This window comes from Anabrus simplex, chromosome 7 (genome assembly GCF_040414725.1).
Source record: "Anabrus simplex isolate iqAnaSimp1 chromosome 7, ASM4041472v1, whole genome shotgun sequence".
NCBI lineage: Eukaryota > Metazoa > Arthropoda > Insecta > Orthoptera > Tettigoniidae > Anabrus > Anabrus simplex.
In genome coordinates, this window is record NC_090271.1 from 215,062,226 (window position 1) to 215,077,258 (window position 15,033).

Genomic DNA, 15,033 nt, shown 5'->3' on the forward strand with positions numbered 1-15,033 from the left:
AACATCACCTGCTTCTCTTTGGATTTTTTCCTGTTCTTGAATCAAGTAATCCTGGTGAGGGTCCCATACATTGGAACCAGTCTCTAGTTGGGGTCTTACCAGAGACTTATATGCCCTCTTCTTTACATCCTTAGTACAACCCCTAAATACCCTCATAACCATGTGCAGAGATCTGTACGGTACCCTTTATTTACAATCATATTTATGTGATTACCCCAATGATGATCTTTCCTTATATTAACACCTAAGTACTTACAATGATCTCCGAAAGGAACTTTCACTCTATCAACGTAGCAATTAGAACTGAGAGGTCTTTTGGTATTTGTGAAACTCACAACCTGACTTTTAACCCCGTTATTCAACATACCATTGCCTACTGTCCATCTTACAACATTATCGAGGTCATTTTGCAGTTGCTCACAATTTTGTAACTTACTTATTACTCTGTACAGAATAACACCATCTGCAAACAGCCAAATCTCCGATTCCACTTCTTTAGACATATCATTGATATATACAATATACAGTTTTATTTTTCTTGTGTACTGGCCATTTTTCGATGATGTCACAGTATTTTCTTTCTCTGCCTAGTTGAGCGTTGAAGTCGCCTATTAAAAATTTGATATAGATGTTGATTCCCATAGGGAATCAGAAATATTTGTTCCGAATGAGTAAGTTTATAATACCAATATAAATGGTCCGTTATTGGACATTATAAATTTTCCAGCTAACTCATTCCTGGTTGCCAGCGTTTCGCCCCTGTGTGCTAGGCTGGGCTCATCAGTTGGTACCTAGCACACCTACCAAGACACTGGCTAGTGCATACCGTGGAGGCCACTGCGTAGGCTAATTGTAGCCACCAGCAGTGCCAATGCACTACGAGACACTTTGTCCCACTACCAAAAATTGATGCCTGCTTGGCAATCAGATGATATAGATGTTGATTCTCATAGGCAATCAGAAATATTTGTTCCGAATGAGTAAATTTATAATACCAATATAAATGGTCCGTTATTGGACATTATAAATTTTCCGGCTAACTCATTCCTGGTTGCCAGCGTTTCGCCCCCGTGTGCTAGGCTGGGCTCATCAGTTGGTACCTAGCACATCTACCAAGACACTGGCTAGTGCATACCGTGGAGGCCAATGCGTAGGCAAATACACTTCTTTTTCAAAGTCCTGTTTCTACATTTAACCAGTTTGTTTGTCCTATCTTACTCTTCACACTACTTACACTCTTTTCCTGCAGACTGTAGACTTCTGACATGCTTTCTTTGCTTCATGATACATAGCCTACTCTTCATATTTCTATCTCCTATCCAGCTCCTCCATGCTTTCTGTTTTTTCCTTCACTGTGTCCCTTAATTTGTTATTCCACCAGGGTATTTCTTTCTCCTTTTTTTACCGAGTGAGTTGGCCATATGGTTCAGATCGCACAGCTCTAAGCTTGCATTCAGGAGATAGTGGGTTTGAATCTCATTGTCGGCAGCCCTGAAGATGGTTTTCCATAGTTTCTCATTTTTACACCAGGAAAATGCTGGGGATGTACCTTAATTAAGGCCACAGTCAGTTCCTTCCCACTCCTAGCCCTTTCCTATCCTATCGTCACCACAAAACCTATCTGTGTTGGTGCAACGTACAGCCAATTGTAAAAAAAAAAGTATATATTCTTATTTTTCCCTTATACTCTGCCACATATATCTTTTCTGAAGATTTTTGAACATGATGATGAACAAAGTTTGCTGGTAAGGATGCAAAAACTGACTTTACCATCTTGTGTAATTTGAGTGTATTTGTAGGCGTATCACCTGTCTTGAAGAACAGTTCTTTCTTTCAACATGCCCCATATATAGGCATCTAGGGCCATGAGATCTAGAGAGAAGGAAGGGTATGGGAATGGAGTTCATTGAAAAATTCTTCTTCTTCTTTTCTTCATGGGGCCTCTAAATATTAGTTCCTAATTAGCGTCGACCTCTAAGATCTTTTGCTACCATGTTTTTCCATCATTCCCACCTAGATATACCTGCTCCCTTCACAAAGCTGCAGGTTGCTCTTATTGGGTCTTCTTGGATTTTTTTCTCTCTCTTCACCTGGTAGTCCTAGAGTGGAGAGTCTGATTCTACCCAGAGCCTCATATTCGAAAAGTATGTGTTCAGCTGATTCCTCTGCTTCATTGCATCTCCTACATATATTGTCTCTTATTACTCCAATTCTATGTAGGTGTTTTTTCAGATGGCAGTGCCCTGTCAACAGTCCTACTACCCATCTTATTTTCTCTGCTGAGTTTCAACAGTTCTTTAGTATGCTTCTTGTTTGGTCCTTTTATCAGTTCCTTTGCAAGCCTGCATCCTGGAGTATTTTTCCAATTCTCCATTTGTTTCTTTTGTACCCATTTTCCAATGTAGCGTTGGGCTTGTCCATAGGAAATCCCGCATACAGGTTCTGGGCCTACAAAATATGTTTCTGCCCCTTTCCTGTCCAGTTTATCACCTTTTCATTTCCTTCTATACCTGCATGCCCTGGTACCCATCTTATTTTGACAATGTTGTACTTTGCCAACTACAAGAGAAGTGAATGGCAATACCAGACAGTTCTGGATATTATCCGGCCTGCTTCTAGTGCTTTAATGGCCACTTGGCTGTCCATAAAAATGAAAATGTTCTTATTCCTATAGTTCATTTTCAGATTTTCTTCAAGATATGTTGTGATAGCTATCACTTCTGCTTGAAAGACTGTAGTGTGTTTGCCAGGCTCATCTGGATTGATCTCTCAGGTCTTTCCCATTGATCCCTCCTCCTGTGCCATCCCCAGTCTTTGAGCCATCAGTCCACCACACTATATCTTCTTTTTCAGTATTCTATTTGTTGATATCCCAGTCTTTTTTTTTTTTTATCTGGGTCTCAAACGGTTTTTTAAAGTTGTACTTTGGTACCATATGATCAGAAGGCACGTGTAGAACTTCCTCTGTTATTACTCTGTTAATTTTACAGTGTCCTAGATTGGGTCTTTGTGCATTCCAGCACTCTGATTGTGCCAATCTCTATGAACTCATTCTAGCCTGTCCTTTTATGAAATTGTATAGTGATGGGAAGTCTAGTAAAGTATTCAAGGCTTCTGTCAATGTAGTTCTCATAACCCCAGTTATGGCTATGCATGCCATTTTCTGTAGGCTATCCAATCTACTACTGACTTTTCCTTGGTTTACTTTCTGCCACCAGGTGATTGCAGCATAGGCCATCAACGGTCTAATGATGATTGTATATATCCACATTACCATTGATGGTCTTAGGCCCCATGTCTTCCCAACGGTTCTTTTACATGCATACAGCAAGTTCTTGGCCCGGGTTATGTTCCTTTCTGTATGTGGATTCCAGGTTAGATTTTTATCTAATACTACACATAGGTGCAGTTCCTGTTCTTCCATATATATATATATCTTGCCCAAAGAGCTTCAGTGATCTCTTTCCCTCTAATTTTCTCCTTCTTGTAAAAGGGACCAGAGTTATCTTGTTCGGGTTGACTGATGGTTGTTCTTCCTGGCACCAGTTCTCCACAGGGTTAAGTTATCTTTGCATGAGGTCCTGGATAACACTCATCACCTTACCTTGTACCACAATCACTAGGTCATTTGCATAACCTTGTGTATAAAAAACTTGTTCGTTGAGCATAGCTATGATTTTGTTCACCATGAGGTTCCACAGCAGAGGAGAAAGAACTCCTCCCTGAACACAGCCTCAGGTGGCCCTAACCATCAACGTTTCTTCAAACAGGGTTGTCTTTATCTTCCTTCCGTCTAACATGGATTTAATCCATTTGATGACGGTTTTACTCACCATGCTCTTTTCCAATGCTTTGATCATAGAGTCATAGGTTGTATTGCTGAAAGCTCCTTCTATATCTAGAAATGCCACCAATGCAATTTCTTCATATTCTAGGCTTTCCTCTAGTTTATAAACCAACTGGTGGAGTGCTACTTCAGTGGATCTGCCAGGTCTATATGCAAACTGATTTTCATGTAACGGTGAGTTCAGTTGGACCGTTCTTCTGATATATTTTCCAGAATTTTCTCCATTGCTTTCAGTATGAAGGAGGTTAAACATAACGGTCTGTATGCTTTGGCTTGGGCATAATTTGCCCTTCCAGGCTTAGGTATGAATACTGCTTTAGCTTCAGACCATGATTTCGGCACATACGCTAAAGCTAGACTAGCTCTGAAAAGGTCCGTCAGGGCATTGACAAGTATCTCCCGTCCTACCTGTAGGAGTATCGGAAGTATCCCATCTGGCCCCTGATCCTTTATAGGATACAACGTGTCGATTGCCCATTTTACATGGTTATGTTTTATTATTCTGTTGGCACAGTTCCAGTCTGCTCTTCGAGCTCTAGTCTCTGTTCCAACTGTTTCTTCTTCTGTCATCTCCTCTGTCTCAGGAAAGTGACACGCCATTAGTATCTCCAGCGTGTCCCTCTCCGCCTGAGTAAATGACCCATCTGGTTTCTCCAGCGTCCCCACTTGATTTATATGGGTTACTTTCAGAACCTTATGGAGCCTTGCTGTTTCAGTATGTGATCCCACTTTCTCACACAACAGTCTCCAAGATTTTCTTTTTGCTTTCCGTATTTCTAGGTTATACTCGGTGAGTTTCCTATGACATACAGCCTACATACCATTCATAGATGATATTCTATACACCATCCTAACCTCTTTTTTTTATTTTGGCTAGTTTGTTGTTCCACTACCTTACTTTTTTGGTGTTTTTCTCTTCTTTGAGAGGCCAGTTTTCATGGAATGAGTCCCACATAGTCTTGCATCTATTGCAAATTGGATGTACTGGTGGTCTGTCAATGATGGTTCCTCCAGCACCTTCCAGTCTTTAATAAAGTTTGCAATATGCATAGTGCTTAGTGTAATGTGTATTACCTCCCTACAATTTTTTTTTTTAATAAATGTAGGCTTGTTTCCTAGGTTTAGTATCCTCAACTCAGTTCCAGTAATATACTCTAGTAAAGACTCACCTCTTGCATTGGAGTTTGTGCTGCCCCATGCTGTGTGGTGTGAATTTGCATCTACTCCAAGGACTAGGTGTTTGCCTTTCCTCTTTGCGTTGTAAATTAGGTTTTCAATTTCTTCTGTTGGGAGCAGATTAGTTGAGTCATATGGGAGGTATGCATAGCCTATGGTTATTTCTCTGGGTCCCTCCCAATCTCCAAGTTTAATCTTCGCCACGGTTAAGTGCTGTGAACAGTGTTCCTTCAACATAAGACATTTTAATTTCCTGTTCACAAGAAGACATGTTCTGGGTATTCCCAATATTGTATTGTACATCACCTTACCTCCAGATTCTTCCAGTCATGCTACTCTGCCCTTGGCTACCCATGGCTCTTGAATAAGGGCCACGTCAATAGCCTCGGACTTGAACTTCCTGGTGAAATCGGCCACAGCTGCTTTTTTATGCTGAAGACTGGCCTGAAGGACCTTCAGCTCCATCTTTATCAATATTGGGTTTCGTTTTTCCCCCTGATGACTTGAAACTTGATCTGCCCAAGTCCAAGCTTAGCCTTAAGGCTTCTCTTTTTGAGCTCTTCAAAGTCTCTTTCACCAAGGGTTAAAAAGACTGTCCATCCTGTCTTGTCAATTGAAGTGGCATTCAGCACTCTGTTTGTATCGTTTGTATAACCATAGTTTGTATCGTGCTGATTGATTCTGACAGCAGTCTGCTCTACTGGAGCTTCTGTTACCATTTCTTGTTTTGAGTTGGTGACAGCCTGTCCAATTGGGACTTCTGTCTCCATTTTTTCATATTGGGCTTGCTCTCAGATCTGCTCTACTGGAGCTTCCTTGGCTTCCCTTGATGTTGAAGTTTTTGAAATTGGTTCTTTACAAGCATCCATATTTCAATGAATCATAGGATTTTTGTCCCTTCAAGGGTCCTGAGCATCATTCTCACCATCCATGGTAAGGCATACAGCCAGACATTGTCCTCCTGCAACTCAGGGTTTCCGTATCAGAGACCATGCCCCTCAGTCGTCCATCCAGCTGTCCGCTTTGGCCCGAACATAGCCAGGTTTGTTCCCCTTTAGTAGGCCTACTCACGTGGTCTCCACTTGGCATTACCATGACTGAGTTCACAGCCATGACTTTCCCTCTAGGTTGGGATGCCCCTTTCCCAACCCGCAGCTCATCCAGGCTACGTAGAGCAATGTGATGTGTTGGTTCCAGCACCCCGCAGTGAGCCTTCACCTCAATCACCAGCCTCACTTCACCTGAGCCACCATATCACCCATGTGGAGGAACCATGGATGCCTCTCTAGCATGTGTGGGCAAGGCCTCCACTTCCAAGCCTTGAGTTGGACTAGTAAGAATCACAATGCCTCAAGACATTTTCTGGGAATACCTGTTTTTGGTCTGCGAGAGGGTATTTTTCCCTCAGACCCCCTAGACAAGTCCGGAGGGCCCCCCTATCCACCACCTAGGATGCGCCTGATAGGGGAATAGGTGAGAAAACCCCACAGGTCATTGAAAAATTAGGCAGAAAAGTAACTCCCCCGTGGTGTCGGCTGTAGCTCCATCTTGCTGCATCCCTTGTTGTCCAAGAAGTAAGCTTCTGGTGCAACAGAAATGGTATAAATCGTGCACATTAGGGTTAATAATGTCTCTGGTCTCTGTAGACTACCTCGTTCACTGTTTATGGATTTTGTGCAGCATTCTTGGCAAAATAATGGCCCAGTTTTCCATGACGAGCCATGGTAAACTAATCGTCCAATTAATGGGGGGTTAAACAGGAGTGACAAATTGGGGTGAATTTTTTGACTGACTGACTGACTGACTGACTGACTGACTGACTGACTGACTGACTGACTGATTCATCATCGCTGAGCCAAAACTACTGGACATAAAGGAATGAAATTTTGAGGATACATTTATATTACAGTGTAGGTGCTTGCTAAGGGAGGATTTTTGGATATTCCATCGCTAAGGGGGTGAAAAGGGGGTTGAATTTTAAAATGAGTACGGTATATCTATATCTCAATACTTAAGTTCACAGATGTAAAATTGGTTTTTAGAATCTCCTTTAAAAATAAAGAAACACATAATTTTTTGTTTTTGGAAAATCCAACTAGGAGGGGTGCAAAAGGGTAAAAAAGGGGTTGAATGCCTTTATTGAGGATACTTATATCTCAGACACTGAAGATATTAGAGACCTGAAAATTGGTATTTGGAATCTCTTTTAAAAATTAAGAAACACATATTTTTTGTTTTTGGAAAATCCAATTAATGGGGGTTAAACAGGAGTGACGAATGGGGTGAATTTTTTTAAAGACTATATCTACAGTACAGAAATGTAAAACGTTAGAGACATAAAAATTGGTATTTGGAATATCCTGCAAAAGTAATGAAACATAGGTGATTTGTTTTCAGAAAATCCAGTCAAGGGGAACTAAAAGGGGGCTGAAATTTTAAAATGAGCATGTCTACAGTATATCTCAAAAATGTAACACATTGCAGAAGTGAAAAATGGTATTTTTAAATCTCTATTAAAATAAACATGTATTTTTTTGTTTTCAGAAAAAACCTTTTGGGTAGGGGGTTAAAATGACTGAAAATGTGATTGAATTATTTTTATTAGGATGCTGAAATCTCAAAAACTGAAGATGTTACAGATGTGAAGTTTGGTATTTGGAATCTAATTTAAAAATAAAGAAATACATATTTTTTGTTTTCGGAAATCTACTTAAAGGGAGGTGGGGGCAGAATTGAGTAATTATTTGAATTATTTGGGTGAATATACTATTATCTCAAAAATGAAAGATATTGCAGATGTGAAAATTGGTATTTGGAATCCGCTTTAAAAGTAAAGAAACATGTATTCCTTTGATTTCATAAAATTCAATGAGGGGGGGGAGGGGGGAAGGATTTGAAAAATTAATTGAATTAATTATATGAGGATACTTACATCTAATAAAAACTATAGTTTGTACAGATGTGAAAATTGGTATTTGGATCTCGTTTAAAAACAAAGAAATACACATTTTGGGGGGAAAGTCATCTTGGGGGTGGGGGTGGAGAGGAGTTGAATTCCTTTTATGTTCACTTAATAGGAGGGGGGAGTGTGAAAGAAAGTGGAAAAAGTTAATTCTTTTTATGGAGTAACTTATATCTCAAAACTGAAAGTAACAAACATGAACATTGGTATTCGGAGTCTCCTTTTAAGCATAAAGAAACACGCCTTCTTTCTTTGGGAGGGGAAGGGGGAATCACTTAACAGCGGTAGGGTGGAAAAGGAGTTTAGATCAATTGATTTTTGTTCATAATGTCCTTGATTCTGATCATCGATAATTTTTAATCTTTCCTGGGTTTGTTTTCAAGAGCCATGTTTTCCTTTGGAGAACTTAAAGTTACAGTAGATTCTCCTGGCACATAAATAAAAGTTTAAACACATTTGAAATAAACAATAGGAATGATACTGACCATGCAATTGTACACCTCTATAATAAGGTTGTTAATGTACGGAAGTATATCATACGTATCACCAGAAATCCTGCACACTTGCCTATGCATGACATTGTGCTGGTCACATTATCAGCAATGACAACGGCAGAAGATATAATTTACCACCAAGTAGCGGTCTTGCATCTTGCTGTGGGATCCAGAACATCAATAATAATAATAATAATAATAATAATAATAATAATAATAATAATAATAATAATAATAATAATAATAATAATAATAATAATAATAATAATAAACACATCAAGAGAGCTAAAAATGTGAAATACCTCGGAGAGTGGGTATCGGAGGACCTAAGTGAAACGATGGCTCTTGAACAAAGGAGAATCAAATTAGACAAGGCCTACCATGCCTGCAGAAAACTGTATGCCTCAAAGCATTTATCAAAGAATGTAAAACTGAGACACTATAATGCAGTAGTCAGACCATCAGTCCTCTATGCAGCAGAATGCCTATCCCTAACTTAAAAAAAACCCACTGAGAGCCCTGCAAGTGCAAGAATGGAAATTCCTGAGAAGAATAATAGGGCCAAGGATCCTACCAGATGGAAGGAGATGGTACAAACCCAACAATGAGCTCTACCAGCATCAAGAAAACCTCATAGATGCCATCAGGAGAAAACGTCTGACTTTCTATGGACACCTGTACAGAATGGATCCTAATAGATTATCCCATAAGATCTTCAAGGTTGCTAACAAAGGCAAAGCTATTGGATTCCCCTGGACCAAACAAGTGGACAAAGATCTTGCAGAGCTTAATATTAATCAAGCCGCCATTACTGACAGAAATGCATACCGTTTAATGGTCAAAACTAAACCTTTCCTAACATCCCTTACATCAGCTAGCCACAAAGGAGCCGGGAATTGGTCAGAGGAGCGCAGGAAAGAATTCAGCGAGAAAATGAAGGAATACTGGGCCAACAGGAAGGCTCAAGAGGCCACTAAGAACACAATCCAGTATGCTAAAAGGGGCAGACGAAGACAAAAACACAGCTAGAACACAAGCACCGTGGTCCACAGATGGCCTAAACGCAAAGAAAAAAAAAAATAATAATAATAATAATAATTGTACCATGAATTCCTCTCCGTTCACAACCTTTTTCTGCCTTTATCATTTAGGGCAGATCGATCTGTGTGTATTCTTATATTTACCATATGTGTGTGTTATTTTTCCTTGTTCCTCAATAAATTGTAAATTGTATTTTTCCCCTCCCCCTTATGACCAAAGGGAAAAGGGAAGTTACTTCCGCCCTGGTGAATTTCCCCATCTTTATGTTGGCAAGCCTGCTTCCCGTCTTCACACCTGTCTCGACATTGCTCGCCTCGCCCCGCTTCTCCCAAGAGAGGGGGCGCGGTGCATATGGAAAGAGGTCAGCGGCTCTTGTGGAGAGTTCCTCAGATCGCTGCATGCAACCAAGTTGTCTTGTCAAAAAGTAGAGGCGTGTTCCGCTCACTTCATCTACGGGTGTGGAGGTAAGGAGAATGTTCGTCAACTTTCTTTTGGGCTAAAGAAGGGAGTTACTTTAATCTTTAAAATGTAATATACCTTGAAATGCTTCTAGAAGAGGCTACGGGCCCCATTGGCTGGAAAGAGTAAGGTTCTTGAAGGACATGTTAATGTATGAGATCTGTTTTTAATCTAGTCTGTCATACTGGCTTTTAATGACGTTGGTTATGAGGCTGAGCCTCTGTTGTTTTGTATAATCTAAATTGCTGGGCAGATTCGGCAGTCAGTACTACTTTGCCCTTATAGAAATGAATTTGTATATGGCCAAACACCTCGTAAACATTTGAGAATTGTATTGTGATACTCGAGTGAGAATGTATACGAGAAACACCCCACTCATGTTATGAAGGGAATAGTGGAGACTTTGTACAGTGTAGAGGCAGAACCCCATTTGAAGCAATGGTTATTCTTGTTGGAATGCATTAAAGTAATAAATATCTAGCATAGCAGATGGCCTCGGTTTCCGCTAATTTTTCTATCGCCCTTATTATATGACTGGTAAATGGCTCTGATCTTAAAGCCCACACCTTCCTTATTTCCACTTCTGCTGCCAATTCTTGGTGCAGCATTCTGGTAGCAGAGCGTGGTTTGAGCTCCTACCAGTGCTTTCAGGCAATTTTGAGTGTGCGAGATCTCTCTCGGTTACGGTGTTCCTGCTTCTGCTTGGTGGCCAAAGATATTTACACTATGGTTACTCGAGACGTGGCCTACCCTGGGTCTCTTCAAAAAGAGGAGCTATTATATGAATTATTAATTCATAATTTAGAGTCTAAAGGAACAGTTCAAGTGGACGAGCTATTATTGCGAACAAATTTAGACAAAGTCATCGTAGTGTCCAAGTTCTCTGACAGTGAGACTGCAAGTTTGGCATCCCTTATTCAGGACAATTTAACTGACATATCCTCAGTTATGGATTTTATGGAAAACGATGTAGTGTCCCTCCATCAGTTAAAATGAGTACAAAGGCGTCTAACCCATTACATTCTTCGGACAGAAGATTTACTTTCTTTAGAGTTAAAGAAGGAATTAGTAAGTCAAGTTGGAGCTTTAAAGGACAAGGCTGTCCAACTTCTAGGAAAGGTTGAGCTTGGTTGGCCACACTCTCCATTAAATCTAAACCTGTTATTCCTTCTGTTAATCGGGTTGAGCAGGAATCGAGTAAGGGTATTTTTAATCTTGAGTCTGATGGGCAACAAGGCTTGCTGGAGTTGCAGCAATGATCCTTACCTAGGGGTCTTCCCCAGGCTAATTCCCCAACTCAACAATCAATCTTGCCCTCTGTGAACTTGCCCTTTTCTAGTATCCCTCACCCATTAAATAGTATGTTGAGAAACGTTCCTCGTTATTCGGTAAATTCCGCAGATGATGTAGTCACCTTTTGCAATTTTTTGTTGAATTTCAGGATCATGCCCTTGTGTATGGACTAACTCACATCCAAATATACTACAGAAGTGCTTTCCAATAAAATAGTCTATGCCATTTCTGATCAGTTGTCACTTCAGCAGTTTCATGCTCATTGGCTGACTCATTTTATTCCGGCTAGGCCTCTCAGCTCTTTAGTGCTGAAATTTTATTTGAGGGTTCAACGCTCAGACGAGCTTCACTGAATTTATTTCTGATGTAAAATTTTATGCCAGGGTGTTTGCGTTACATTATACTGAGGAGGAGATCATTCTTACGATCATCGAGGGCATTTCCCCATCATACCGCTCCTGCCTCTGCTTTGCTACTCAACCTCATAGTTTCGCTGAGCTGGAAGCAATGGTGGTATCTGCCGAAGGTGTTCACCATGCGGACTCTCTTCGTGTTACTAGCTTGCCCGCCATTGATTCTAATGTGAGGGAGTCTTCGGTTGTTCGAAAGCCTAACTTATTAAGAAAGTGTTATAGTTGCGGTGCCTCCGATCATTTGCGCAATAAATGCCCCTCTCAATCTCGTAACACTCAGGGTGTTAGCGCCGGTTCTAGGATAGAGGTTCCGTCTAGAACTAGTAATATTATATGTTTTTGGTGTGGGGTCGCCGGTCATCTCGCGCAGCATTGTGTGACCACTCCAAATAGTTCTTGACTACAACGGGAGGTGGTTCAGCACAATGATGTCTAATTATCTTCCCCTGTTGACCATCATAAATCTTTTTTTGTTTGGTGAACCTTCTCCCATTAGCCCCGCAGGCTGTTTAGGGATATCCATGGAAGTTAAAGGTTTGAGTCCCTTGGTTGAGGTGGAAATAAACAATGAGCCAGTCTCGGCCCTTCTTGATTCTGGCAGTGTAGTGTCATTTATTAGTGAAAGATGGTTCGCTTTGCATAAAGCTGTCTGTAAAACTTCCTGATTTGTCTCTGGTTTTGCTTTCGTTTGTGTCAGCTAATTCTTCCAAAATTGAGGTTCTGGGAGTGGTAAAATGTAAAATTCATGTTTCCAATTTCACTTGGGAATTTCCTGAGTTCCAATTCCACTGTCGGCAGCCCTGAAAATGGTTTTCCGTGGTTTCCCATTTTCACACCACGCAAATGCTGGGGCTGTACCTTAATTAAGGCCACGGCCGCTTCCTTCCCACTCCTAGCCCTTTCCTATCCCATCGTCGCCATAAGACCTATTTGCGTTGGTGCGATGTAAAGCAACTAGCAAACTAGTGGTCATGAAAGTGTCTAAGTTTTAAGATTATTAACCATGCTACTAATTCATTTTCAGGTTTTGGCAGTTTGGTCATTGGGTAGACGTTGTAGTAGATGACAGACTCCCAACACTCTATGGAAAGCTTGTGTTCCTGCACTCTTCAGAGCGTAATGAGTTCTGGTGTCCTCTTCTTGAGAAGGCATATGCCAAGTAAGTACAACAGAGGATACATAAGTGTCACTCCATTTTGTCTGGCTCCATGGCTAAATGGTTATCATGCTGGCCTTTGGTCCAATTCCCAGTCAGGTCATAGATTTTAACTTTTGTTAGTTCATTTCTATGACTCGGGGGCTAGGTGTTTTTGCCATCTACAGCACTAGAGTTCATCTCTGGTACAGACCCATCCTCACATTAGACACTGGTCACCTACATGGCATCAGTGTTACTGTATCATATTGTGTAGATCTGTATTGACTAGTAACATTCATCAAAACCTGCAAAACGGAGCTAAGGTATTGTCTGCCTGTCAATACAGTTAACAAGCATTAGTATATATTTACTTACATACATCCTAACATTATACATGTTTTGAGAACAGATTTATGGTATTCTCTTCTTCAGTGACTAAAAAAATCTCTAAATCCCGAAGGAGAACATAAAGTTATAAAACATAATAACAGCAGAACAAACCTTCACATTAAAATAAATCGTCTATGTACATAAAATTGTACATTAAAATGCCAACAGTTCTATTTCTTCTTTCAGTCTAAAACAAATTTCCTGATCTTCTTCCGAGAGAAAATTGTTCGTTACAGTTCCAGTCACTAAACACTCCTGTCCTGGTGTAGCATTTATTTTATAAGATTATATTAAGAGCTGGTATCGGAACTGAAATTGATATTTTAATGATAAGTTAAAAGTGCCTGTGTTTGCATTAATAAAGCAGAGCCTTTCTTCTAGTTATGGTATCTATAAGGTGAAGCAAAATGTCTACTTGTCATCATGCTTACATATATTTTTTCAACACTGTTTAGAAGATTGATTTGGGGCAATATTAGTTGGGTGCATTCTGTCTATCACTGGTGGACAGTCAGGGAGGGTGGTGATGGTGGTGTTTATTGTTTTAAGAGGAAGTACAAGTAGCCAACACTTAAAAACATAACCTATCGGCCAAAGAAAGACAAGGGCTACAACTGGGTGAAAATAAAAGGTTCCCTAGACCTCACAAGCTAATGCCGTCAGGGTTGGAAAAGAACAAAAGTTGACCAAGGGTGGTCGGATAAGATAGATGAAAGTGAGGAGCCTGGCACAAGTAAGTGGAATCAACAGTCTCCTCTTACAACAGGCAGAGTATACCGTGGTTGTTATTCAACCCCCCACCCCTACTCACAGGGAGATTGATAAACTGGCTCCTTATTTTTATATATTTTTTTATTTATTTATTTATTTATTTATTTATTTATTTATTTATTTATTTATTTATTTATTTATTTATTTATTTATTTATTTATTGCACACTACAGAGCATAGCATCACAATTACAGTGCAAGTATATTATATAAATTACAATTAACATGGTGGAATTTATATTTAAATTGTATTCTAATTTTATCTGTTCAACTCCTTGGGTGAAAGGTCAGCATTGAGGTGTTTGGTCAGAGAGTCCTGGGTTCTATTCCCGGGCAGGTCGAGTATTTTAATCATGTCTGATCAATTCTTCTGGCTCAGGGACTGAGTGTTTGATTTTGTCCCAACACTTTCCTCTTCATATTCAGACAACAGATGTTTAAGACCTAAAAATAGCCCAAATAAGCAAGCAAATATGACCTCAAAAGTGACGAAATATGACTTCAAAAGTCATGAAATATGACCTCAAAAGTGGAGAAATATGACGTAAAAATTACAAAATATGACCGGAAAGTGATTAATCTAAATATGGACATTTTTTAATAAATTATAAATCGAAAGGGCAATTCCTTTGATACATATTTGCTAACTTAATTCTTTCTTCTTGCTTTCTTATTCATTTTCTGAATACACATGTTTAGCAGTTATTCACAGTCTATTGTCCTTGATTCACTTATCGAACATTTGTGAATACATAGCTATAAAGTACCGGTACTAAGATTATCAGATCACACAACATTTTAAAAGTCAAGACATGTCTTTTCCCTGTAGTTGTGGTTTGAAACATGAGAAAACTAGAAATCAATCTATTTTTTTAATATTTTGGAACGTTCAAGCCCAGATATCATTAATATTATTAAATGTGTTAAAGTTTAAATTGAGCACCACGAAACGAATTAAGTAGATGTCTTTCAATACATTATGGTAGGGCAGGGCCTATGGTACATTGTCTCATGCTTTTATCATTCTTCTCCGCAGGTGGAATTGAAGTG

At 39.8% G+C, this 15,033-nt stretch overlaps 1 protein-coding gene across 1 annotated transcript in view; it reads left to right on the forward strand.

The window, feature by feature from the left end:
• Nucleotides 1–15,033, forward strand: part of LOC136877780 (calpain-B-like) — a gene marked incomplete at its 5' end in the record, with an annotated part of 257,610 nt that overhangs the window by 80,037 nt on the left and 162,540 nt on the right. Inside the window, 1 exon segment of the mRNA XM_068228743.1 lies at nucleotides 12,710–12,844. Coding sequence (XP_068084844.1) covers nucleotides 12,710–12,844 — 135 coding nt within the window.